This window comes from Humulus lupulus, chromosome X, assembly GCF_963169125.1.
Source record: "Humulus lupulus chromosome X, drHumLupu1.1, whole genome shotgun sequence".
Classification (NCBI taxonomy): domain Eukaryota; kingdom Viridiplantae; phylum Streptophyta; class Magnoliopsida; order Rosales; family Cannabaceae; genus Humulus; species Humulus lupulus.
The window spans coordinates 123,798,581-123,823,938 of NC_084802.1; the positions used below are offsets into that span (position 1 = coordinate 123,798,581).

The window sequence follows — 25,358 nt, forward strand, 5'->3', positions numbered from 1 at the left end:
TTGACACGTGGCAGCGTCAAAAGGAAGAGGTGATGTTCGCCTATCTACCAACTCCCTGTTGTTTCATCAAACCTCACGATTAGATGCGACCAGACTAGTCGTATGCTTCAATTTATTTCCTTAAAAGATTGTAATTTTATAATAACTATATTGATTATTTCCTCTTTATTTCCTTGATACGCGGATATTAAGGATAATTAAGGCCCATTGGCCCATGTAACCCCCCTTGAGCCTATAAATATGCATGAGAGGGCTCAAGGAATGGACTTTTGAATCTTTTCTCAGGATACTAATAGAGAGAACATAAAAGGTGATTATCCATCGTTTTGTGGTAACTCTCCTAAGCCTCATGAAACTCAAGAACCCTAGTTCTTTGATCACGACTTTTGGATTCAACATCAATAATAGCACTAAGTGGACGTAGGTCATTACCATTCATTGGGGCCGAACCACTATAAATCATCTGTGTCATTTATTTACCATTTGATTACATTCTTGACTATCATCTCATTTATTGTCGTATTTCTGACTTCATGTCATTGGCCAAATCGAGGGTCAACATTTGGGTGCTTTCATTGAGAGTTTGATCAAGAAGCTGTAAGAAGTCAAATGGCAAAGACATCTAAGAGAGCTGGACAGGTCGCTGGCACTGCATCATCTCAACCTCCTCCTCCAAATGTGACGGAGAATGAACCACATTTAGAGTTTGAAGAGGAGGAGTTGGATACGGAAACGCTAAGGGCAACAGTGGGGGTGTTGTAGGATGAGTTGGCCAATCTGAGGGCCAATCAGGAGAATGCAGCATGGACAATGGCGCTGTAGCAGAAAGAGATTGATTGTCAACGCTAGCGCTAGGAGCTGAATGAGCGGCAGGCGGACATCGACCATCGGCAAAGGGATGCCATGGCTCCTCTTGAGGCAGCCATTCAGTTGGCTCGTGGACAGGTTGTGCTAGCCTCTCAACCGGATCAGCCACTGAGTGCACCACCACAACGGGCTCCCAATCCAAGTCCTCCGCTCCAGCCAGCAAGCCCCCAAAGGCTGGAGCAGCCACCTGTGGCTCAGGATGATGTCCTAATGCGGGATCCTGAGCAGCAACCTCCATCTCAAGCTGGTCGAGGCAATCCCTAGAGCCAGAGGTAGAATAGGGCCGGGCAACCGCCCTGCAGCCCTAGACGCCCAGCAGACAAAGAGACGAATCTGCCGACCAGGGGGCAGCGTCCTTATGCTAACAGAAGGAACAACGAGTCAGGCTCTGCGGTCAGAGGCCCCCCACGACATAATAATGCATGGGGACCCAACGACCAGCGCAGGCCTCCTCCTGACGCTCGGGAGATACCAGCCCGAGGAAGGAACAACGTGAATAGACGATCGCACCATAGTCGGCCACAGTTTAGAGACGACCATGACTATAATGAGGTCGATTTTGGCTGGGAAAATTTTGGTCGGAGAAATGAAGAAAGAGGTGAAGACAGAAACCCCCCACCTAGAGAAAATAGGCTGACAAGCCATAATGCTGTGGGGCAACCCCGACAAAACAACATCTTTGATCGGCTAGGAGTTAGTGACCAGAGGCGCAGGGATGAAGATTTGAGGGACGTGCTTAATGACCGTCTTGAAAGGCACGATGAGTATGCTCCCCCAACGCCAGTCACCCCAGCGATCCCAGACATGGTTCAGGCACAAATTGATGCCCTGAAGCAAGCAGTGCAACAGCTAGTTGGGAGTCGAACGTCCCACATAGAGTACGATCGGAGGAGGGGCACTCCGTTTGTGCAAAGGATTGTTGTGGCAGAAACCCCCAGAAAATTCAAAATGCTAGTACTACCAAACTTTGATGGGTATGGAGACCCAGTATCTCATGTCACCAAATTTGAGATACAAATGGATATACAAAAAGTGTCAGAAGATGCCCGCTACAAGATCTTCACCGCAACACTATCTGACACTGCCCAGGAGTGGTTCTTTAAGTTCCCTCCTACTAGTATAGTATCCTGGGAGATGTTCGTGAAGGAATTCTATGGACAATTCTATGAGGGTCGCGTACACCCCACAGAGGCCAACCAGCTGGTCGAGATACGCCAGAAGGAGGGAGAGCCCTTAAAAAGAGTATGTCCAGCGCTTCATGCGAGCAGCAGCTGGAGCCAAGACAGTGGGGGACGAGGGAAAAATGATGGCCCTAACTGATGGGGTTAGACGCCATTCTCCCTTCTGGAGTAGCCTAAGAAAGAATGGGGTAAAAAGTACCCAGGAGTTTTTGGATCGAGCTTATCGATATATCAAGCTCGAGGATGCGATTGCCAATGAGGGGAAATCGCCCACGAAGGACAAGGGGCCAAAGGAAGAACCCACCAAGGCCGCCAACGGGTCGGAGAAACCCAATGGCAACGGGAACGGAAATGGAAGAAATGGTGGAAAATGGGCGAGCAATGAGTTGTCAGCCTCTGAGAATAAACGCCCCAAAGGCAATAGATACGAGCCGAGATTCACCAACTATACGACCCTTGTCAAAATTCGAGCAGAGGTCTATCAGGTAACCAGCTCTAGTGTTCCTTATAATTGACCCGCACCTATAAGGAAGGATATCTCCAACAGAGATACCACAAAATTATGTCATTTTCACAACGACTATGGACACGATACCAATGAGTGCAACTAGTTGAAGGATGAGATTGAGTTCCTGATCAGGCTGGGACATCTAAGGAGATATGTGCGAGCTGCAGGAGGGTCTCAACGAGAGGCTTAAGGTGGCAACGAGCAGGCACTTGCACGCCAACGCTCGCCACCTTTACAGCCAGCTCTTGTGGTAGGCACGTTACTCACCATCTGTGGGGGCCCACACCTTGTAGGGGACAGTGGGAAGGCAAGGGAACAATACGCTCGAACCCTACACCATGGCCAGGACATCGAGATGATGAGTGTGGAGAATCGAACACCAAAGAAGGCTCGAACAGAGGAGGAATTAATAACCTTCTCTGAGGAGGATGCCCATCATGTACGATTCCCACACTCCGATCCGCTAGTCGTTGACGTTTAAATTGCCAACATGATGGTTAAGAGGGTGTTGGTTGACACAGGAAGCTCAGTCAACATCCTATACAAGTCCTCACTGGAAAGAATGAAATTGCCCATCAAAGACTTGGAGCCATGCAACCAAACCATATATGGTTTTTCTGACGAAAGGCTCGCCCCAACTTGGTCGATTAGGCTTCCAGTTACAGCAGTTTCCAGTTACAGCAGGTACTGCACCTGCTAACAGGACATTACTCACTACTTTCATAGTAGTTGATTGTCCTTCGACATATAATGCTGTAATTGGGAGGCCAATTTTGGTCGACCTACGAGCCGTTACCTCGATATGGCACCTGGCCATGAAATTCCCAACCAACGCAGGGATAGGATGTGTGTTGGGAAATCAGCGGGAAGCGAGGGAGTGCTACAATGCCTCGATAACTAAGGCAAAAAAGGGTATATCGAGGGAAGTTGCCAAAAAAGAGTTGCAAATGATGGCTGATGTACAAGCCCAATCAGGTGATGATTCCACCAAATAGGGTGTTGCCCAAAGTGAGGATAGAGATTTAGATCCTCTCTTTGGGGATTTTGATGAAGAGATAGGACCCATCGAGGACCTTGAAGAGGTCCAACTCGATGAAGAAAATTTGACCAGGGTTGTGAAAGTCGGTAAAAACTTAGAGACAACAACAAAACAAGCACTGGTGGAATTTTTGAAGGACAACCAGGAAGTCTTTGCCTGGTCGCACAAAGACATGGTCGGAATAGACCCTGTAGTCATGAACATAGAAAAATGTTTTCCACTGGTACAATAGAAAAGGAGGCTGCTCGACAAAGATAGATCTAAGGCCCTAATAGAAGAAGTTGAGAAGCTGAAGGAGAATGGATTCATCAGGGTAGCGTTTTATCCATCATGGGTCTCTAATCCCGTACTTGTTCCCAAGCCGAACGGCAAGTGGTGAACGTGCGTGGATTTCATAGACCTTAATAAAGCCTGCCCTAAAGATTGTTTCCCACTCCCTAGAATCGACCAATTGGTCGATGCCACTGCAGGGCATGAGATTCTCTCATTCATGGATGCATACTCCGAGTATAATCATATTTGTATGCATCCTCCTGACGAGGATCACACTAGCTTTCGGACTGACACAGGGCTTACTGTTACAAAGTAATGCCCTTCGGTTTGAAAAACGCTGGTGCGACTTACCAGCGATTGGTCAACCACATGTTTAAGGAGCTGATTGGCACAAACATGGAGGTATATGTCGATGACATGCTGGTTAAGTCGAAGAAGGCAGAAGGACATATAGGGGATTTGCAAGAATGCTTCAACGTCTTGAACAAATATCAGATGAAGCTGAATCCCCTCAAGTGCTCCTTCGGAGTAGGATCAGGGAAGTTCTTGGGATTTATAGTAAACTCATGAGGAATTGAGGCCAACCCCGAGAAGATCAAAGCCCTGGTCGATATGCAATCACCAGCAAAAATCAAGGATGTTCAAAGTTTGACCGGAAGAATTGTTGATCTCAGTAGATTTATTTCCAAATCGACGGACAAATGTGTCCCATTTTTTAATCTACTCAGAGGCAACAAGAAATTTGAATGGACGAAGGAGTGCGAACAGGCTTTTCAAGCTTTAAAAACACACATGTCGCAACCACCAATTCTATCCAAACCAGTTGATAAAGAAACTTTGATCATTTACTTGGCGGTCACAGAGTATGCTGCTAGTGCTGTCCTGGTATGAGAAGAAGAAGGTGTACAGAAGGCTGCTTATTATGTAAGCAAGAGGCTAATAGGAGCGGAGCTGCAATATCCACCTATTAAGAAGTTGGCCTATTGCTTAATTTTAGCCTCCAGGAAGCTGCGACCGTACTTCTAAGCTCACCCCATTACAGTTTTGACCGATCAACCTCTACGGCAAGTTCTGCAGAAGCTAGAAGCCACAGGAAGATTATTGAAATGGGCAGTCGAACTTAGGAAATTTGATATCTCTTACTTGCCACGAGCGGCGATAAAAGGGCAAGCCCTGGAGGACTTCGTCGCAAAATTCACTGGGCTTCCAGATAGCGAACAGACAAAAGCACCTGAAGAACCTGAGCCTCAAAACCAAACTTCCTCATGGAAATTGTTCACAGATGGTTCCTCTAATGAACATCTCGCAGGAGCAGGTGTGATTTTGATAACGCCTGAAGGACATCGATTTCACTGCACAATCACGTTTGACTTCACTGCTTCTAACAACAAGGCCAAGTATGAAGCACTGCTCGCTGATTTACGGTTGGCCAGGGACATGAACATAAAAGCACTTGACATCTACAATGACTCTCAGCTGGTAGTAAATCAGATCATGGGAGAATACCAGGCCCGAGGTTTAAAAATGGTTGCATACTTAAACAAAACGAAGGATCTATTGGCTCAGTTTGATAAATACACCCTTTAGCAAGTACCTTGCGACCAGAATTCAAATGCTGATGCTTTGGCCAAATTAGCAAGTGTGAAGGACGCTGACACTCTGAACATAGTGCCAGTTGAGCGACTATCTGCACCAAGCATCTAAGCAGAGGAGACTTCTTTGGTGATCCAGGCGGCGGATACATGGATGATACCTTACATAGAGTATCTGACGCAGGGCATCTTGCCGGCGGACAAAAACAAAGCTAGGACCCTTCAGTGACAGGCTGCTAGATATATCCTGGTCGATGGAGTCTTGTACTAAAGGGGATACTCAATGCCACTCCTTAGATGTATTTCAAAAGAGAAAGCCAAAGAATTAATGAAAGAGGTCCATGAAGGCTTTTGTGGGGACCATGCTTGGGGGCAGAGTTTATAAAAAAAGATCCTAAGGCAAGGATACTTCTGGCCAATAATGAATGAAGACTCGATGGAGTTTGTGCGGAGGTGCGACAAGTGCCAAAGGTTCTCCAAAATTCCACGAGTAGCCCCTAATGAGCTAAAACAGATGCAAAGTCTGTGCCCATTCGCAGTTTGGGGTATAGATTTAATCGGATCTCTACCCACAGGAAATGGCGGCATTAAGTACGCTATGGTGGCCGTTGACTACTTCACAAAATGGGCTGAAGCCGAGCCACTTGCAACCATAACGACCAAGAAAGTGTTGGATTTCATGGTTAAAAACATCGTGTGTTGCTATGGATTGCCAAAGAATATTATCTCAGACAACGACACCTAGTTTGATAGTGATCTATTCACAGATTTTTGCGAACGACATGGAATTATCAAGAGCTTTTCTTCAGTCATTCATCCTCAAGCAAATGGACAAGTCGAAGCACTCAATAAAACGCTAAAGGATACTCTGAAGAAAAGGCTTAAGGAAGCAAAGGCGGCATGGCTAGAGAAATTGCCTGAAGTCCTTTGGTCGTATAAAACTTCCCATTGAATAGTAATAGGCCATACTCCATTCTCCCTAGCTTATGGGTATGAGGCTATGTTGCTTGTTGAGTTGAATCCCCCATCGCATCGGAGAATAACATACGATCAAGGCTCTAATAGCCAGCTATTGATGGAGTCCATGGATTTAATCGATGAAAAGCGTGAGCAAGCCCAACTCTGAGTAGCAGCTTACCAACAAAAAGTCACCTGATATTTCAATTCTAAAATACGCGAAAGGAAATTCAATGTCAGAGATCTAGTACTTCGAAGGGTTTTCCTTAACACCCGCGACCAGGTTGCTGGAGTACTCGCACCTAATTGGGAAGGACCATACCAGATTGAAGAAGTCCTCCACCCAGGCACCTATAAACTTGCCCGCTTAAATGGAGATCTCATTCCTTGCTATTGGAATGGAGAACACCTGCGCAAGTACTATCAATAAACAATTCTTCTTAAAGAATTGGCTTGTATTAATTTTACTTTTTACAAGTTATTAAAAAAGGTTGGTCATTTCATCTGACTGATCGCTTATAAGTGTAAGATCATTTTGGTGATCACTTGTACAGACATAATTTGTCCATTTATTATGAGAAATATAAGGGACTGTGCGCAACCAGTCATTCTTGCCAATTATTGTATTTATTACAAGTATTTGCTCATTACGTGTGTTGTTTTGCTATATTATCGTTTTAAATTCTTTGCTACGAGCAGTAATATTCGAACAGGTTTTGGTCAAGGCAAGTGACCAAGGACCTAAAGCTCCTTAATCACTTGGGGGGCATATAAGGCATCTAGTAAGCAAATCATATCAAAAGGTATGTAAACACATGAGAAAAATAAGTGAAAGCATGCTAGGGTACTTAGAGTATTTTTCAAAATTTTGTTATTTTGTTAAATCAATCCAAAGTACTATGCTAAGTTTGGTCTTGCAAACAGATGTTATAATAACATAAAAATATTATAATATCAAAATGAATCCTTTTACACCATGAGCAATGACTGCTCGGATGTAACTATTTAATAAAAAGGGGAAAAGAGCTGCCCGTGCAGTAATAAAAGTTAAAACATAAATTGTTTTTACATCATGACCTGTAGGTCATATAATTCAAAAATAAAAAGAAAATAAAAAAATAAAAAATAAAAAAGATAGATTATGAAGTAGCCGGGGGGTCCTGTGGTGATTTTTGTTGATGGTCGACAGTAACTCCAGCCTCTTCTCGGGCACCCTCGATGCCGGTTGCTAAAGAGACCTCTAGAGACCTTGGAGTTGTTTCTTCTTCCAAGCGAGCAACACACCTAGCTAGCTCCGCCTCCTTGATATGGTCGTGAAGATAGGAGATATCAGCGCTGGGGTTGCTTTTCCAGAATAGGTAAAAGCATTCAAACGCTGCCCCTTCATAGTCTTCAAGGTTGCGGGAATTTTGTTCCTCCAGTGAAGCAACCTCTTTGTTGCTTATCTCCAGCTCATCTTGGAGCTTGGGCTTCCCGATAGTTTATGAGCAACATCTCCTTATACTTCTCTTTAGAAGCAGTGATCTTGGCAATGCTCGCCTCCTTCTTCTTCAACTCCTCTTAAAGAGAGGCGAGTTTGGCGTCGGCCACTTACAGTGCCTCGGTGTGCTTTGCCTCGACTTCCTTAAGTGCCTCAGTATGCTTCGCCTCAACTTCCTTCAGCGGCTTGGCATGAGTAGCTTCAGTCTCCTTGAGTTTCTCAGTGTATTGGGCCTCAACAGCACTAAGCTGATCACTGAGTTTCTTCTTGAATTGAGCGGTCAGTGTCCTCGAGCTTCGCCAGCCAGAAGTCATGGTAAGAACTCCCTGCGATCAGAAAGAGATAAAGCTGTTAGTAGGGAAGAATTGGCGAAGAAATTCATAAAGTACAATAAAAAGAGAAACTTACAGCAAGCACTTCGTTTAGTGCGCGGTTGAAGACTTGATCCACCACCATGAAACCAGTCTCCTGAATCGCCTCTCGGCTGCGACGGTGTTTTGTTATTCTGGACAGCCTATCTTTGGCTTAATTGAGCACCACGCACGTGAGGTCATCTCCCGAGGCTTCTTCTCGGCGATCAGCCGGTTGCTGGATGGTGGAAGCTGGAAGCGTAAGGTCGGCTGGAGCTGGTGGAGGAGTCTGTCCAACTGGAGATGGGGGATCTTGATTTACTGAAGTTGGCGGAGTTGCCTCTCTGGCAGGAGTTGTCTCCTTTGTGGGAGTAGGCACAGGAGGGTCTTCTATTCGAGACCTCTTCGCAGAGGGATTACTACAACTTTCCCTAGATTGGCGCTTGTAGAATTTTTTCTTGTTCGCCGATTTGGCGTACAAGTCAAAAGCTCGGTCGGCAGGCATGTCTGCAAGGAAGAAACAAGCGAAAAATCAGGCAATATAATAAAAGGAGCTTGCTAAGTTTAGGAAACAAGGGCAAAGAAATTAAAAGTATAATACTCGAGCTATAATTAATGGTCGCTACACTATTTACTTTACTAGTGCTACACTCACTCTCTGGCCTGAAGGAGTCTGAATTTAAAGCAGGTGTGTATTCAAAGTTGCCATCCCCGTCAAATAGGTGACAGGGAATAGGTAGACTATCTAAAAGCGAACAATCAGTACCGTTCTTGTCCGATGACGCAAGAGTAGGGTCGAAGGCCTTCTTCTTGCCCTTCCCTGGAGGGGCCGGTGTAGCAGCAGGTCGCGGGGCGCTGATTGGTTCATTGATAGTCACCCCTATTGCCCTCCTCGTTGGAGGTTGTGATACATCTTGTTGTTGTTCGGGGCCTTCAGCGCCAGTGGCACTCTCCGCGGTAGATTCCCTCACATCCTGGTGAGGTGCCAGAAGGCTGACCAACCTCAAATTGGCCTCTGTGACTAGCTGTTTGACGCTTTTCTCTACGTCTGTCATGCTGGCCAAGAGGGCTACTCGAATCTCCATCTCTGGAGTGGGCACTAGTCGCAGCCATGGACCTGAAGGGCATGAAAGTTCTAACAAATGCATGGGAAAGCTAAAAGGAATTTAAGCGACCAGTGAATAAATTTTTTTTACCTCCTTCAGTGAAGGTTAGGTTGTTGGCGACCGAATCTGTAGTAAAAAAGTACTCCTGGAAGTACTTTCCTACATTGGACTTGTAGGTAGTCTTGCTCAGGAAGACACAAGTTGATTCCAGATGGCAGAAATGGAAGAACCCCGTGTTTTCTTGGTTGGGGTTGGATTTTAGGTCAAACAGGTAGTTGACTTCGTGTGGCATGGGGACCAGCCACTTCTTATGACTATAAAGGATATAAAGTGCAAAGAACATTCTATACCCATTTGGGGTTATTTGGAAAGGAGCGATCCCAAAATAGTTGCCCACTCCTTGAAAGAAAGGATGGGGAGGCAGGATCTCTCCTGCCTCGATGTGATACCTCGACCAGGCGCTGAAGGCGCCTCCAGGCAGATTCGCCCGTTGATTTCTGGTGGGTTGAACTAGGGTCACCCCAGGAAGCCCATAATTCTTGATGTAATTGGAAATCATCTTAATAGTAATGTTGCTAGGAGGTACAACATACCATTCGACGTCCGGTCGAAGGACGTCTCGGGGTTTTGCTTGTGTTTGGATTCCTGGCTCGGGAGTATTCTCAGCTTTATTGCTGGTCAAGGGAATTTCAGCATGAGGAGCAGGCTAGTTTTTAGAAGGTTTTGATGGTTTCTTTTTCTGGGCAGTGGATTTTACTCTACCCATGCCTGAAGGGTTTGAGTGAGGTCTGTTAGGTGGAATTCGAGAAAAAGGGATATGTGGAATAAGTAATGATGGTTGTTCTTCGTCCACAAGCAGTTAAGTGAGCAGGTCGTCGTCAATTGGTCTCTCACCTCCCCACGGATCTTGCATGAAAAATCCGCGAACAAAGAAGGGGAGATGAGAACTTAAAGCCTAAAAATTTGTGTTGAGAGTTGGAATAACTTTGAACGCGTATAAAAGTTAAGCTTTTATACGACCAGCAGCATTCCGGTGAAAACACTAAGTTTCCTACGAGCAGTTTCAGAAACAGATTAAAAAGCAGAAGTAAAAAAAATTTCAGAGAAAACTTTTTCAACTTTGAAGGGGCGCGAAAAACCCAGTTTTTCCACAGGCCTAAAAATTGAATTTTTACTTCGATTTTATGCCCAAAATTTATGATCCTAACTACCAAACTGATTCCTAACCCTAGCAAAGTGCCTTTTTCCTACCATATTAAATGCCGACCACAATACCCATTTACCCCAAAACAATTTCTGTTAAGAACATTCAAGGAGGCAAGATACGAAACAGATACAAGAAAAATGAAGCGTGGCATCTCAGAGACGAAGAGATTCAAGAAGCTTACTTGGATGGAAATGGGTGCAAATCCCCGAGACGAAGAGCGGTTGGGCAGAAACTCCATGAATCGATGGAATCGTTCGGGTGTTCTGGGTTCTAAGTGTAGAGTTCTTCAAAGTTCTTTCTTGAAGAAGAGAAGATAAGTGAAAAGTAAAAAGTAAAAAATGATCTTGGGGAGATTATTTATATTGATTGTGGCACTGTGAAAGAGGTAATCATGGAATTACTTTTTTCAAAGCATGGGGAAACGCAATAGTCATCAGACAAATTTTTGGGAAACCAAAAAGACTTGATTGGACATGATTAGTTACCTTTCTCGAGAAGGCATGGGCGGCTCTGACAGATTTGGTGGGGTATGCAAATGGTCAGTTTCCTAAGTTTACTTTATGCTGGTCGCAGTAAAATAAACATGGGGGGCAAATGTTTACCAAAAAATGGCTGCTGATGACGTGGCAAGAATTTCTCACACGTGGTTGACACGTGGCAATGTCAAAAGGAAGATGTGCTGTTTGCCTATCTACCAGCTCCCTGTTGCTTCATCAAACCCCACGATTAGATGTGACCAGACTGGTTGTATGCTTCAGTTTAATTCCTTAAAAGATTGTAATTTTATAATAACAACATTGATTATTTCCTCTTTATTGCCTTGATACGCAGATATTAAGGATAATTAAGGCCCATTGGCCCATGCAACCCCCCTTGAGCCTATAAATATGCATGAGAGGGCTCAAGGAAGGGACTTTTGAATCTTTTCTCAGAATACTAATAGAGAACATAAAAGGTGATTATCCATCGTTTTGTGGTAACTCTCCTAAGCCTCGTGAAACTCAAGAACCCTAGTTCTTTGATCATGACTTTTGGATTCAACATCAATAATAGCAATAAGTGGACGCAGGTCATTACCATTCATTGGGGCCGAACCACTATAAATCATCTGTGTCATTTCTTTACCATTTGATTACATTCTTGACTATCATCTCATTTATTGTCGTATTTTTGACTCCGTGTCGTTGGCCAAATCGAGGGTCAACAGTTTCCATGCATAGTTTATATTTTCCTATTGTTTATTTTTATTTAATTAATTTATGTAGTGCACAAAACTTTTTTTATTTAAATTTTGTGCTTTATTTTATTTAATTGTTAAGTGTTGTGAGTTGTTTTATTTATTTGTTAGAATTGTTTGGTAGAATTTTGTGAACTTAATATTTAATTGTTTATTTATTTTTAATTTTGTGAATAATTGAGTTTTGGTTGAATGCACCCAGGTGCATGGTAAGTAGTGATGCAACTTAGTGTTTGAGTGTGCGCATGTGCATGGTTGCATGGTGCACTTGAATAGATTTTCTACACATTTTTTTTACTTCCTTTTATTATATTTAATTAGGAGAAAAAAATAAATAAAGGAAGAGGAAATGAGGAGGGTGGCGTGTGAACACAAGCTAGGAGGTTTGTTTCCTTTTTTTTTTGAGATCCCACATTTATATGAAATTGGATGGGAAAAAGGAAGGTCCACCATCCTTTATTAGAAATGTAGGAAATCAAGGGATTAAATAAATAAAAGAAAAAGAAAAAGAAATTAGTTGCCTTTTCTTGTTTGGGGCTAGGGTATTCAGCCATGAGGGAATAAAAAGGGATAAGAGGAAAAAATGAGGCCATTTGGAGACTTGGAGCCATCGACCTAGTGAGAGAAGGAGAGAGAGAGTGGACGAACTAGAGAGAGAAAGAGAAGAAAGAGGAGAAAAGGAAGAAGAAGAGGGTTCAATCCTAGGGTATGTTTCTTTGCACTTGTGGTTTCTAGACTCTCTTCTTATGATTCATGGTCTTGACAAGTTTTTCCTTTTGTTTTTGTTTTTGTTGGTTTCCCTTTTTCTTCATGTGGGATTTGAAACCCTAGGCTTGATCAAGGGGTAGATATAGTTTTTGGTGTTGGCCACTTTTGTATTCTTGATTCTACAATCAAGAGAGGTAATGAATCTTTAGCCCTAATGTTATTATGCTTTCTTGGGTTATATGGATTGATGGATATATTTTTATTTTGATGCATGAGAGATTTGACCTAGATGTTTGCTTGGGTATTCATGGTGTTGTGGTTTGTGGCAATATTTTATTGTTGATGTTATGTTGCCTAAGGTTTTTCCTATGATTTGATGCTATGTATGTTTTGGCATAAAGATTCTATGTGTAAGCATGCAAGGGTTTTGTTTATTTTTGGCTTGTGGAATTTCGGCCTAGGGTGGTTATTCAAGCATGTTAGTTCACCTTTATGTGTTAATGTCAATTGTAATCTTAGAAACATGATAGATTGTTTGTGAGATTTTAAATGGGTCTATGATAAATTTTGTTTTCTTTTGGATTACTTGAATGATAGAAACATGCTAGGGTTTGTGATTTATTTGTATAGATTTAAACATGTATGGTTATTGTGTAAATATTTGTGAAGCATGATGTAAAAGATGAATTCTTGATTTGTTAAGCTTGCTGATTTTTGTTTTGTGTTTAAATGGTTTAGAATATGATGAAAATAATGATTTTGCATGCTTAAATGATTTTGCAAGTGCTATGACGTTTTTAAGAAATTAAAGGAAATTTTAATATACATTAAAATGGTGTTGTTACTCAAATGAATACCTACAGATTTTTTTGTATATATTTTTAGAGAAAATATGACATTTTAATTTCAAGATGGTGATTTTTTAGAGTTTATTTGTTGCTAGAATTTTCGGTAAAAATATTGGAAAGTCTTTTAATTAAAAGAAAATTTGTGTGTTTGTGAAATAATATAACACCTAAACTATGTAAATATATATATATAAAAAATTGTATTTTAAAAGTAACCATGAGTGTTCATTTTAATAGATATGATTTTCTGTATCTTAATTAAGAAAAATGTTGAGATTAATTCACTTGTGATTTTTAAATAAATTAAATGGTGGCTGAAAGTTTAGTTCATAAATTAAAATTAATTATTTGATTATCACATATGAATTTATACTACTTAAAATTTATTCTTAAAAATGGTTTTATTATTTTAAATGGCTAAATAAATAATTTTTATGAAAGTAAAAATAATGTCTTAAGAGGTTTAATCAACTTAGGGATTTAAAAGAAATAAATAATGGTAAGAAAGTATGTTGCTAATCCTTATTTTGAAAATGATATAAATAAGCGAGTAGGAATTATCATTTTTAATGTCACTTTTTAACAACGTTCCCACGTATGCATGACACATGCAAATGCACCTTTACGTTTAAAAATATGTCTAATATTCAACCATATGATTTTTACTTAAAAACCATGCATGTAAAATATGTATAATTTGCATTATTCTTTTGGTGATTTTATGTGTAAATATGCATGTTTGGAAAATATGTGTAGTTTTCACCATGTGTGCATGGCCCATGCACACATTGGGTATATGAGTTGGGCACAAGAAAGTCTTATGTGATGCTATTTGATTATGGTTATAGGCTCGTTGTGAAGTTTGTTAATTTTTGCTTTGCTTGGACCTGAGGTAAGGAAGTTAGATAGAATTCTATTTGTTATGCTATGATCGATAAGATTGGCTTGTTTGAATATAAATGATATATATGATGATGTGCCATGTATGAAATGCTATTTTGATATGATATGATAATTGTAAGAAATTCATGTAGTTGTCCTTGGCTTTGATATGACTGGATTGCATGTATTTCTGTATGTTGTATGATATGTAATGGTTGTTAGCATGTTGAACGCGACAGAACAAAGGGGTTACTAAGGATATGAAGACGTAACTCATAGGACGGACGCGCCGAGGTTATTCAAGGACCAGAGTTCCTGTTTACCTCAAGATGTGACATGGACAAGATAGTGAGCCAGGTTCACAAAGATATGATGATGATGCTTATGATGATAATGTTTATGATGATAATGTTCATGATGATAAGGTTTATGATAATGATGTTTATGATGATGATGTATGATGATGAAGTTAAGTATGATGTATAACGATGTATGAATGTGAATATGTTTTGTTGTGTTTACTTGTGTGTTTTTTGTACTTCCTTACTGGGCTTTTATGTCATCCCCTTACTTTCCATTCCAGGTAACAAATATGATTTCTATTTGGCACGCGTGGTGATGTGGGGAGTTCCGACGTCAGGGTGTGTATGGCGTGGGGGTATCCTATGGGCGAACAAACGATCATCTTAACACTAATTTCTAAAGAACAATGTTATGTTTTTTTTAAATCTTTCAGAACTTATCAGTGGGACTTGAACTTTATTTATTTTTAAAACGTTGCATGAAAACTATTTTTATTTTATTTTAAACTATTGAGCCCAAGTTGCATGTTTTAGCAAGGCCCTATTGGGATTTTTCATATAATAAGTGGCTTTCCTTCTATAAGTTTATGAGCATGTCAAAGTTTTACAATATATTAGAGTAGGGCATTTTACAATTTAAGAAAAGGAAAAATGGGAAACAAATGGTGAGAAGAGAGAGAGGAGGTGGCGTGAGAGTATAGGGCAAGGAAGATGATTTTTTTTAAACTATGTGTTGACATTTTTATTAGCATTTAAAATTAAAGGAAATTTAAATATTAGTGAGAATGGATATCATAATATTTTCGGAATGTGTTATTGGATGACCTTAAACATATTGGGTAAGTAAAATAGAAAAGATTGGAAAATTGAATGGGGTGAGCTGGCTTGGTGGTGAGACACATAGAGAGGGAGAGAGGCTTGAGGGTGTTGGTCAACCTAGGGGAGTTGTTTCCTTTTTATTTTGAATCTTTTACTTGATTGTGGAGGAGAGTATCAAGGAAGGGATTGAGGTCATTATTGGTGATTGCCTCTTAAGGTTTTGGCTAGAGCAATAAAAGGAAATAAGTGGAACCTCTTGGCTCATTTGAGGTTGTGGTCGACTGCACCATAGAGAGAAGAGAGAGAGAGAGCTCATGGAAAAGAGAAAGGGAGAAAGAAAGAAGGAGAGAAAGAAAATAAGAAGGAGGAAAAGAAAGCAAGGGATTTCGAAATCCCTAAGGGTCAGCATGTTGGTTCATGGTGTTAATTTCATTCTTCTTCTTCTTCTTCTTCTTTATTCTAAGAGTATATTCTTTTTTCTTCTCTTCTCTTGTTGTGGGTTTCGAACCCTAGGTGAACGCCCTACTTCCTTAGAGCCGTTACTAAGTGAGTTTAAAATGTGCTTCTAACTCGCTAATCGAGGTTTTAAGGTAAACGTGTAATTAAATCATAAACAGAGACATAAACTTTGAAAATAATCTCATTTACTGAAAATCGTAAAACATTTAGCATTTGGGATCCCAAAATACTGTTTACAAATATTTACAACTCAAAATATACTCAAGGTCGGCTAAACGACAAAATAAGGTTCATTACAAACAACTTCCAAAAATACCCCTGGCCGTGGCAGCCAGGAAGACCAGACATGTACGTGTCACGTCACACTCTCCATACTCATGGTCGGTTCACCTTCTCCTTGCCCTTACCTGCACCACAGAGCACCCGTGAGCCGAAGCCCAGCAAGAAAACTCCACATAAACAGATAACATATACATATGAACCACTTAGCATATAACCAATTTGTCATCAAGCTAAACACATACGGCCATGCTGTCTCAGGCCCTTTACCAGGCCCTGAGTTGTGGTCTACACCGTAAGGATATCCCAGGTATCCCCTAGGGTCTTACCCTGGCAACTCGCACTCCACGTGCTAAACGTTGCTCCCAGCCCCTTGCCGTTCTCGGCCTTTACCGTTTCCGGCCTTCACCGTTCCCGGCCCTAGCCGATCATTCACATATATGCATACACATCATAACTTAAACATAAACTAACATAATCAATGGGCTACACCCAACACATAATCATATAGGGCCATGCCCTGCAACACAACCATGGGGCCTCGCCCTGCTCTATGGGTACAACAGTTTTCTCACCTGTGTCCCGAGCTTCTTGAGCCCCGATCCAAAACACTCCCAAATATTTACCAAGACTTACCTAAGTCCCAAATTCAATCCAAAACCCCAAATAAGCCATCTAACAACCTAAAAACATCAACAACAACCCTATCAAACTCAAGAATCACTTAGTGGTTCAAAATTCTCAAAACTTAAACCAGCCCTTGCAAAGTTTAAACCACCCTTCAGAATTCTTAAACTAAACCAGAAATAATTTTCAAATATGCATGGAATCCATACCTCAAGATGGAATTCGACCTTGAGCCACCACCAAATCCACTTCCAAGCTTGACACCCTTTGATTCTCTAGCTGAATTCTACAATTGCTAAGCCAAAACCCAGCTTTCAATATTCAACCTAACCTCCAAAATCAAACTTGCAAGAAACTAAAATTCAGAGATGATGCCTTACCTCTGGACAAATCTTGGCCTAAGCTTGACTCTAGCTGCCCCAAACTCAGCTTGAACTCCTTCTTTGATCTCAAGAAACACAATCCCAATCTCAGCCCTAGACCTCTTCTTCCTTTCCTTCTTGCTTCTTGCTTCTTTTCAAACATTCAATAGAATTCTTGAATTTGTCTCAGTGTAGAAAAATGTGAATGACTATCCTTCAGCCAAGGTTATGCCTTCCTTAAGCCTAATTACCCAACTACACTCATTTCTCTTTTAGTCTCTAACTAACCCTCAAGACACTTTAGTCCTTTCCTTAATCCCTTGCAAAAATACCACTTTCACACTTAAAGTAACTATCCTCAATGGTTACCTATGGTTACCCAAGTTACCAAAATGTCACTAACCATTACTTACAAATTCCCAAACTCAAGTTATAATGTTCCCAAAATACCCCTAGGCTCCTCCCGAGTCGGGCATTAAATCCCATTGTGACTTTAAGCGGAATGGCTCTCTAGGATCGTCTCGGAACGTGCACCACAAATAATTCACAATTATATCAACAATATTACATATATTACATTAATGCCCTCAACGAGCTAAAATTACCAATTTTCCCCTAACAACCAAATGGGGCCCACATGCGTATTTATTTCACCTAAACATGCATTCTAACCACATATTCATTAAATTCACATAAATTAATACAGTATAACAATTATTGCCCTCCAGGCACACTAATCAAGGATCGAAGCCTTGATAGCAAATTTGGGTCGCTACACTAGGTGTATCAAATGGGAGCTTTTAGTTTTGAGTTGTTGAACTCTATCAAGAAGGTAATGGAACCTATAGCCCTTTTATTGTGTTATTATTGTTCTAATTTTGGATATGACTATAGTGTATTGCCTAGGTTTTTTTGATGTTTTGATTGATTCTTGTTGTGGTTTTGTAGTATTATTGGTTGATTTTTGTTTGGGAGTTGTTTACTATTACAAAAATATTTTATTTAATGTATTATGATGTTGGTATTTTATTTAAAAACATGCTAAGTGCATTACATATGAGTTTGAAGAATAAAATTGGGATACTAATGCATATAGGTTTCGGCCAAGCCTTGAGGGTATGTTCTAGTGAATGTATTTTTCTTTTATATGCTATATTGGATACATGTGTTGATTGGCGTCTTGAATAGGAACATGCTAGGGTTCTATGAAAATTCCTCTAGGGTTTTGACTATTAATTGTTGAAGGATTAATAATGTGAAATAAGGTAGTTTCTTTAAATCTTGAAGTCTTAGAAATTAAAAATGCAAATTTTGAGGTAGAAAGATGCACTATGGTTCGGCCTAGGGTATTTTAAGGGTTTGTGAGTTGTGTCTTTGGTTTCTTGATTTATTCTTAAACTTTGAGATTTAAGCATGTTGTTAATTGTGATATGACATGTTATTAGGTTCTATAGAACTTGACAATGATCATGCATTGTGATTTAGGCTTGTTGTAAATTATGTTAATCTTACATGTTTAAAATGTGTTCTTAAATTTGGTTCAAGCATTGAAACATGTTAGGCCAACTTGTGGAAGTTGTTAAAATAATTATGAGTATATATATATTTAAATATTATGTGATAACATGCTTGCTGATTTTTACGTAGTATTATGGAAAAATCTCTTTTAATTAAAAGCTATCAAAATGTATGTTTTAATAATTTATGCCTTAATTTTATATATGATAAATGTGATTTTCCACACTTTAAATAAGTATTTTTCTCATTTAAATTTATGTAGTTTTTATTTACAAAAGAATTAAGTAAAATTATTTTTAAAAGATGACCAAAGAATTTATTTAATAAATGGTAATATAGTTGGACTTTTCCAAATTTTATATATTTATGACTTAGATTTGAAATTTTGTGACATTGAGGTCTTAAATTTTTCAAGGTTAATTTTTTTTTATTATTATTTAGTTGACTTTGCTAAATTGAATTGGAGTATTTTATGGAATTAATTAATTTTGTCAAAATTAATTATTTCATGAGGAGTAGAAAAGTTATGATGAGCTAAATTTTATATATTTTAAATAATTAATGGGATTTTATTAATTTGATGCAAATACAACTAAAAGGCTAGTTAAAAACAAAATCTTTTGTGAAATAAAATTTAGAATAAAACCCTATGACCTAATGAGGTAATATAATAATGTTAAGAAGTTGGTAAACCAATTCTTGCTGAATTTTTTTAAGAAAGTGATAATAAAATAAATAAGTAGAGTTTACCAACTTCAAGGCGAGTGTAAAGAACCATCCCACGTATGCATGTTACATGCAAGATTAGTTTTACATTCAAATATACGTCATTTAATTGAATGCATGATTTTTGTTTTGCAAACATTATTAAGGATTCTCTAGTAGAAGTGAGATTATTCTTTTATGATTTTATGTGGAATTATAGTATGTTTATAATTGTGGTGCACCTTGTGCCACGTATGCATGACCCATGCACAAGTGGAGTATACTTGTATGATATGCTTAGTTTTACTTGATATTGAGACGAGTGTTTAATTGTGATTCTAGGCTTGTTGTGAAGTATCTCGCTCTTTAAATTAATTAGACTTGAGGTAAGGAAGTTAGCTAGAATTTTTATGAGTTTATGTTGACAGTATGAGATATAATGTTATGAGATGAGCTACTTGTATGTGTGCTTCTATGTTGTATGAAAAGTAGAGGTTGTTAGCGTGCTGAACGCGACACAACAAAGGAGTAACTAAGGTATGACGTAACTCATAGGGCAGACATGCTGAGGTTATTCTAAGACCAGATCTCCTGAATACCTCACAGAAGAGGATTTACTGGTTTATGCTTTATTGGTTGCCTCATATAACTTGTTTGTTTTATTTGTTATGATGAAATATTCAGATAAAGTGTATGATATTGTGGTATGATTACGATGTGATTATGATATGATGTGTTGTGAGCTTATGTTACGATGAGAGTAGAATTATATTGATACTTATGTGAACTGTTGTCTTATTTGCACTTCCTTACTGGGATTTTATCTCACCTCCTTACTTTCCCCCTTTTAGGTAGGCGTTAGGTTTCCTGTATGGCACACATTGTGATGTGAGACGTTCCAAGATCTGAGCATGTATGTCGTGGAGTGTCAATGAACGAACAAACGATCTAGTTAACACCAAGAACATTTTATGGATTTATTTATGTTTTCTATTAAGTTTACAGTGGGATTTTAAAATTTTATTTTAAAACTGCATAAATGACATTGTATTTTTATTTCTAAAAAAATGGGCCCATATTGAATGCTTTATTAAGGCCCCACCGAACCTTTTCACATTTATAACATTTTTCTAATAATTATAAATTAAGTGTCGATTTTACAAAGAGAGTAGAATAGGACATTGTTACAGTCCTCAACTTTGTTGTGAACAAATATTAATTGCCTTCCAAAGAAGGTTTTGTCTGACAATGGCAAGAAATTTGATATCGACCTATTAATTGGATTCTACAAGAAGTATGAAATCATAATTTTTTTTCCTCTATGGCTCATCTATAAGCAAACAGTCAGGTCGAAGCAGTAAACAAAAATTTAAAGAGCTCCATGAAGAAAATGCTAGAAGAGGAAAAATGATGGTGGGCAAACGGAATCCCATAAGTTTTATGGGCATACATGACAATACACCCGACCTTGCCCGATCATACCCCCTTCTCCTTAGCATACGAAAGTGAGGAAGTGTACCGACCATGAGTTGCTCGTGGTATCTCTTGGGACGAACTCCCATAAGTTTTATGGGCATATAGGACAACACCACTACTACAAAAATTACATGATAAGTCGATTAAAAACTGACATATGAATGTTCATAAATCGGTTGGGAACTGACTTCCCATGTAGTGACTTATGATGTAAAAATGTGGTAGGTCAGTTGGCGCCAAACTGACATCTGGTGTAAGACATGGTACGTCGGTGGAAAACCGACATTTGGTGTAAGACATGGTATGTCTGTTACAAACCGACCTCTAGTGTAAGACATGGTAGGTCGGTTGTACACCGACCTCTGGTGTAAAACATGATATGTCGGTTCACAGCCGACTTATGGTGTAGACATCTATTGTCAGTTTTAGTAGAACCGACATTTGTGTTTTTTTCTTAAAAAGTGTATTACGCCCAAAACAAATAATGCTTTTTATACAAACAAACTGAACAAAAAAAAACATATATCACAATAATATAAAATACTAGAATTTGAACTAAGTATCTAAAATAACGAGTCTTAATTTAATTACAAAATGACTCATATAAGCATTGTAAACTATAGTTGGACAACAAAAGTGTGTATATCTTCAAGAAAGTCTAAGTTAACATTGTATGTATATCTCATTAAAATTCTAAGTTAACAAAAGTGGGTGGACCTATGTAGTACTCATCAAATCCATGACGCATTGTGCCCATTCTTCACGTACTTCATTGATCTCATCCTTTGTGTAATAGTTCTTCTCGCCACACTAAAACAAAATTCATTGCATGAGTTGAATTAATATACTTAATCTTAAGGTAAAGCTAGAAATTTAATAATGAATATTTTCACTTACGTTACTAGTTAGCCATCACATTGAAAATTCATTTGTCACGAAGTCCTTCATCATCCTCATAACATAGAATCCACATTGTACTGATTGTAATGGTTGATGAGGACACTTAACTGTTCTCCACGCAACTTCCTTAGTTTTCGTATTATTTGTGCGTAAATGTTGAAAGACACTAAATAATAATAACATAAACATTTAGATGTTAATTTTAAATGAATTTAAGAGTATGTAGTTAATTGGTTAGATTTTTACCGAGAAATGAGAGATTTGATTTCATCTGGTGGAAAATTGTGAAGAGAATCTAGGAAATAGCACAATTGGTGATCAAAATCAATTATTATAAGCATCCAATGCTTTCTAACAGAAACACAAAAACATTTCATTATTAATATTATATTTATTCACTAACAAAATACTAAAAGTAAAAAACTTACCCCTTATGATTTGGCAACAACCACATCTGACCCGGATTTGAATCAATCATACGCTTTGATACCCATTCAACTCATTCTTCTTCAGTGGATCCAACATTTGATAACCAAATTGGCTCAACAAAACGAAAAAAGTGACTGATCTCTCTTTTCACTAATTGGAAGTATAAAATCCTACATAAAAAAATATATCTTTGTTAAATTTATAAAATAAGTTATGAACAAACTTATAATTATTTTAAAAATCTTTGATACCTGATATATAACGATACACATGATGCTCCAATCTCTTCCATTAAGCCAACGTGGACTATATCTTCTTGTGAGATATATAAATCATTCTCATGGCCTAATATCTCAAAATTGATCAGAACTTTGATCATGAAACTTGGCTCCACATACTTCACGGTAGTTAGTAGACACTTGAGAAAGCGAGGAACCCCACTAGGAATCTTGAAGAGTATCGGGGCACTAGCTTTAATTGACACTACTTCATTTTGACTAGGAAGTCTTTGGGAAGGATGAGACTTCTCTTGTGTCATTCGGGCATTAGGTATTGGTGAACCATTCCTTTTTTGCTTCTTTGTCTTCTTAGGTAGCTTCAACATGAAAGTAACACATGTTAGTCATGAAAAATAATTTAATCACTAAATATAGTTTATTGTTAATGTCTTACCAAATCTGAATTGTAAGGAATGATCAGATGAGAAGGCCACTCAACATAGTGGTCGATAGCACGATGTACTAAAGAATCTCATCTCCAATAGGGAAAATAAGTTTAGCATCATCATTGCAGCACTCATCCACTTGCACACGATAGTTACCCTTTCTTAAGTCAACACAATGAATTTTTCCGCTTGTTGCAATTATTCGTCCAATAGCAACAGTATCACCATTTTCTGCCAATAATCTAGACTTCTGATTATCCTACAAGCTCAAGATGAGGACAAAATAATATTTATGTTATAATAGATATTTTTTTCAATAATAATATGAATAGGTAAAGAGTAAAATACCTTTGAAGAAACTAAAGACTCATTTACCACCTCCATTGGCGTAGGGGTCTCACTTGTTGGTGAAACTATCGTAGGCAAACTCACTTCACTTCCTTTTAATGATGAAATTTGGTTTGCTAATTCTGTAAAATTTGTCAAAAATAACTCTCGTTCTTCTCTTTCTCATTTTCGTTCTACTTCAAATTGTTCAGCTTGACTACGTAGTCTTTGCTCAAAGGATTGCTCTAACTTTTTAAAGTCATCTAAGTATTTTTGCGATTGGTGTTGTTGAAATTGAAATTGATATTGTTGAAGTCCACTAAAACCTCCTGGTGGCTTCAAAAAGTAGTCTCTTTGTGTAACGCCACGATTTTGGCCTCTTACTCTACCAGGATGCTCTTTTGTTCCTAACACTTGTGTCAATATATCATTTGTCCCAACTTCTACAAGTGTCCCCCCATTTCTCTTATCTAGAAGGTCATCCTGCAATATTTAATTTCATAAATTTAGTAATACAATATAATGAAGGATAAAAAAAATATCCAAGTTCATATAGTTTACAACATACAATGGCATCTCTTATAAGCTTGTCACGCTCATTTACATAATTTCCTGATGCATCTTTCCTTGCCTCCTTCCAAAGTATAGATCGATGTATTGGCTCATCTATGCCTAGTTTAGTTTGCTATAACAAAATAAAACTCAATTAGTTATATATTAAACCACTACAAAAATTAAAATCTATAGTAAAAGCTCACTTACAAGGTCAATTTCTATTTCTTTATAACTGCGTCGTGGTGAACGATGAGGATACTCCAAAGCAGCACGCCTCTCTTTTTGTTTTTTACTAAATTCCTAATTCAATTGGAATAATTTAACTTTTCAATAAATTAATATATGAATAAAAAAAATTGAAGCATGGGAGGTCGGTTTAATGTGAACCGACCTACCATGTTAACATGGTATTTCGGTTCCTGCGTAACTGAACTCCCATGCTTACCTTTATTATACATGATATGTCGGTTCTATGTAAACCGACTTATGAACATGTGGTAAGTCAGTTTAAGTAGAACCGACTTCTCATGGGCGATGACTGATGTCCATATTGTAGTAGTGCACACCGAACCTTAGCCAATCATACCCCATTCTCATTAGCATATGGAAGAAAGGCAATGTACCGACCATAAGTTGCTCGTGGTATCTCTTGACCTTTTTGAAAGGCGAGAGACTTCCTAGCTCCGAATGGCTTCATACCAACTGAGGGTCACAAAATATTTTAACTTGAGGGTCAAGAATCGTTAGTTTTAATTGGGCGACCTCATATTAAGAAAGGTATTTATAGCTACCAAAGACCCGACAGCTGGAGTATTAGGACCCAACTGGAATGGCCATATCAAATTATCGAGGTGTACCGACCAAGAGTGTACAAGCTATCAAGATTGAATGGAGAAAAGTACCATGATCTTGGAATAAAAATCATCTTAGAAAATATTATCAGCAGTTTATTTGAATTTTCTGATGTAAGGCTATTGTTTAAGCCAATGATTTTTCATTTTAAAATAAAGTAATATCCAAGTGACATGTAGTATAAGCATGGTATTGTTTTATCAATTCTTGTACTTGGAGTTTTACGCCCAAACCCGAACAAAAAGGACCTAGTTTTCCACTAAAATCAAATCGCTTGGGGGGCATATAGGCCTAGCTGACGAGACCATCCTTGCAAACTAAAATTTGCATTTGACCATAAGATTGTTTAAAAAAGTTTGAATCTTTAAAAAATCCAACCTGTTGAACAGCAATGATAAAAAGAAATTTGAAACTTTCCACTTAGTGTCAAAAATGCATTTTCAATCTTGAGTAAAATGGCAAGATCATAATAGGTTTTTATGATGTTTTAAAAAGGACGTAAAAGTCCTACTAATAGAGCTAGATGCTTGGGGGCCATCAAAAGATCAACCAAAAAGCTAGTAGACTAATCAAACAAGTTAAATAATAGCATAGATTAATTAAATGAGCTCAAAGGAAGAATCATAACAGTCAAATATACAAGCATAATAAAAATAAAATGTGTGCAAAAGAATTACCACTGTCTTTGCGCACTAGACTAGAATACAAAAAATACAATTGTCTCGGCCTTAAGGGCCATAATACAAGGTATTTGAAAATCCCAAAGTAAATAATAATGATAAAAAATTAGAAGGAACTGGTGACGAAAAAAGACGACCATTATTTAGCCCCCAAGGTGACCTCATCTTC

General features: G+C 38.6%; 1 protein-coding gene across 1 annotated transcript; it reads right to left on the reverse strand.

Moving 5' to 3' along the window:
* Positions 1–22,116: 22,116 nt before the first annotated feature.
* On the reverse strand, positions 22,117–22,699 carry LOC133805335 (uncharacterized). Its single transcript, XM_062243491.1, has 2 exons — positions 22,363–22,699; positions 22,117–22,281 (listed from the first exon to the last, which is right to left on the reverse strand). Exons 1-2 carry the CDS (start codon positions 22,647–22,649, stop codon positions 22,182–22,184), a joined length of 387 nt encoding a protein of 128 aa, XP_062099475.1. The 5' UTR covers positions 22,650–22,699; the 3' UTR covers positions 22,117–22,181.
* Positions 22,700–25,358: the final 2,659 nt, after the last annotated feature.

Bases quoted from the DNA above. Each gene is read 5' to 3' on its own strand.
- LOC133805335 (XM_062243491.1), bottom strand. From the start codon at position 22,649: ATGACACAAGAGAAGTCTCATCCTTCCCAAAGACTTCCTAGTCAAAAT. The intron at 22,282-22,362 runs GTATCAAAGATT...TTTTTTATGTAG, and splicing joins TGTGTATCGTTATATATCAG to GATTTTATACTTCCAATTAG.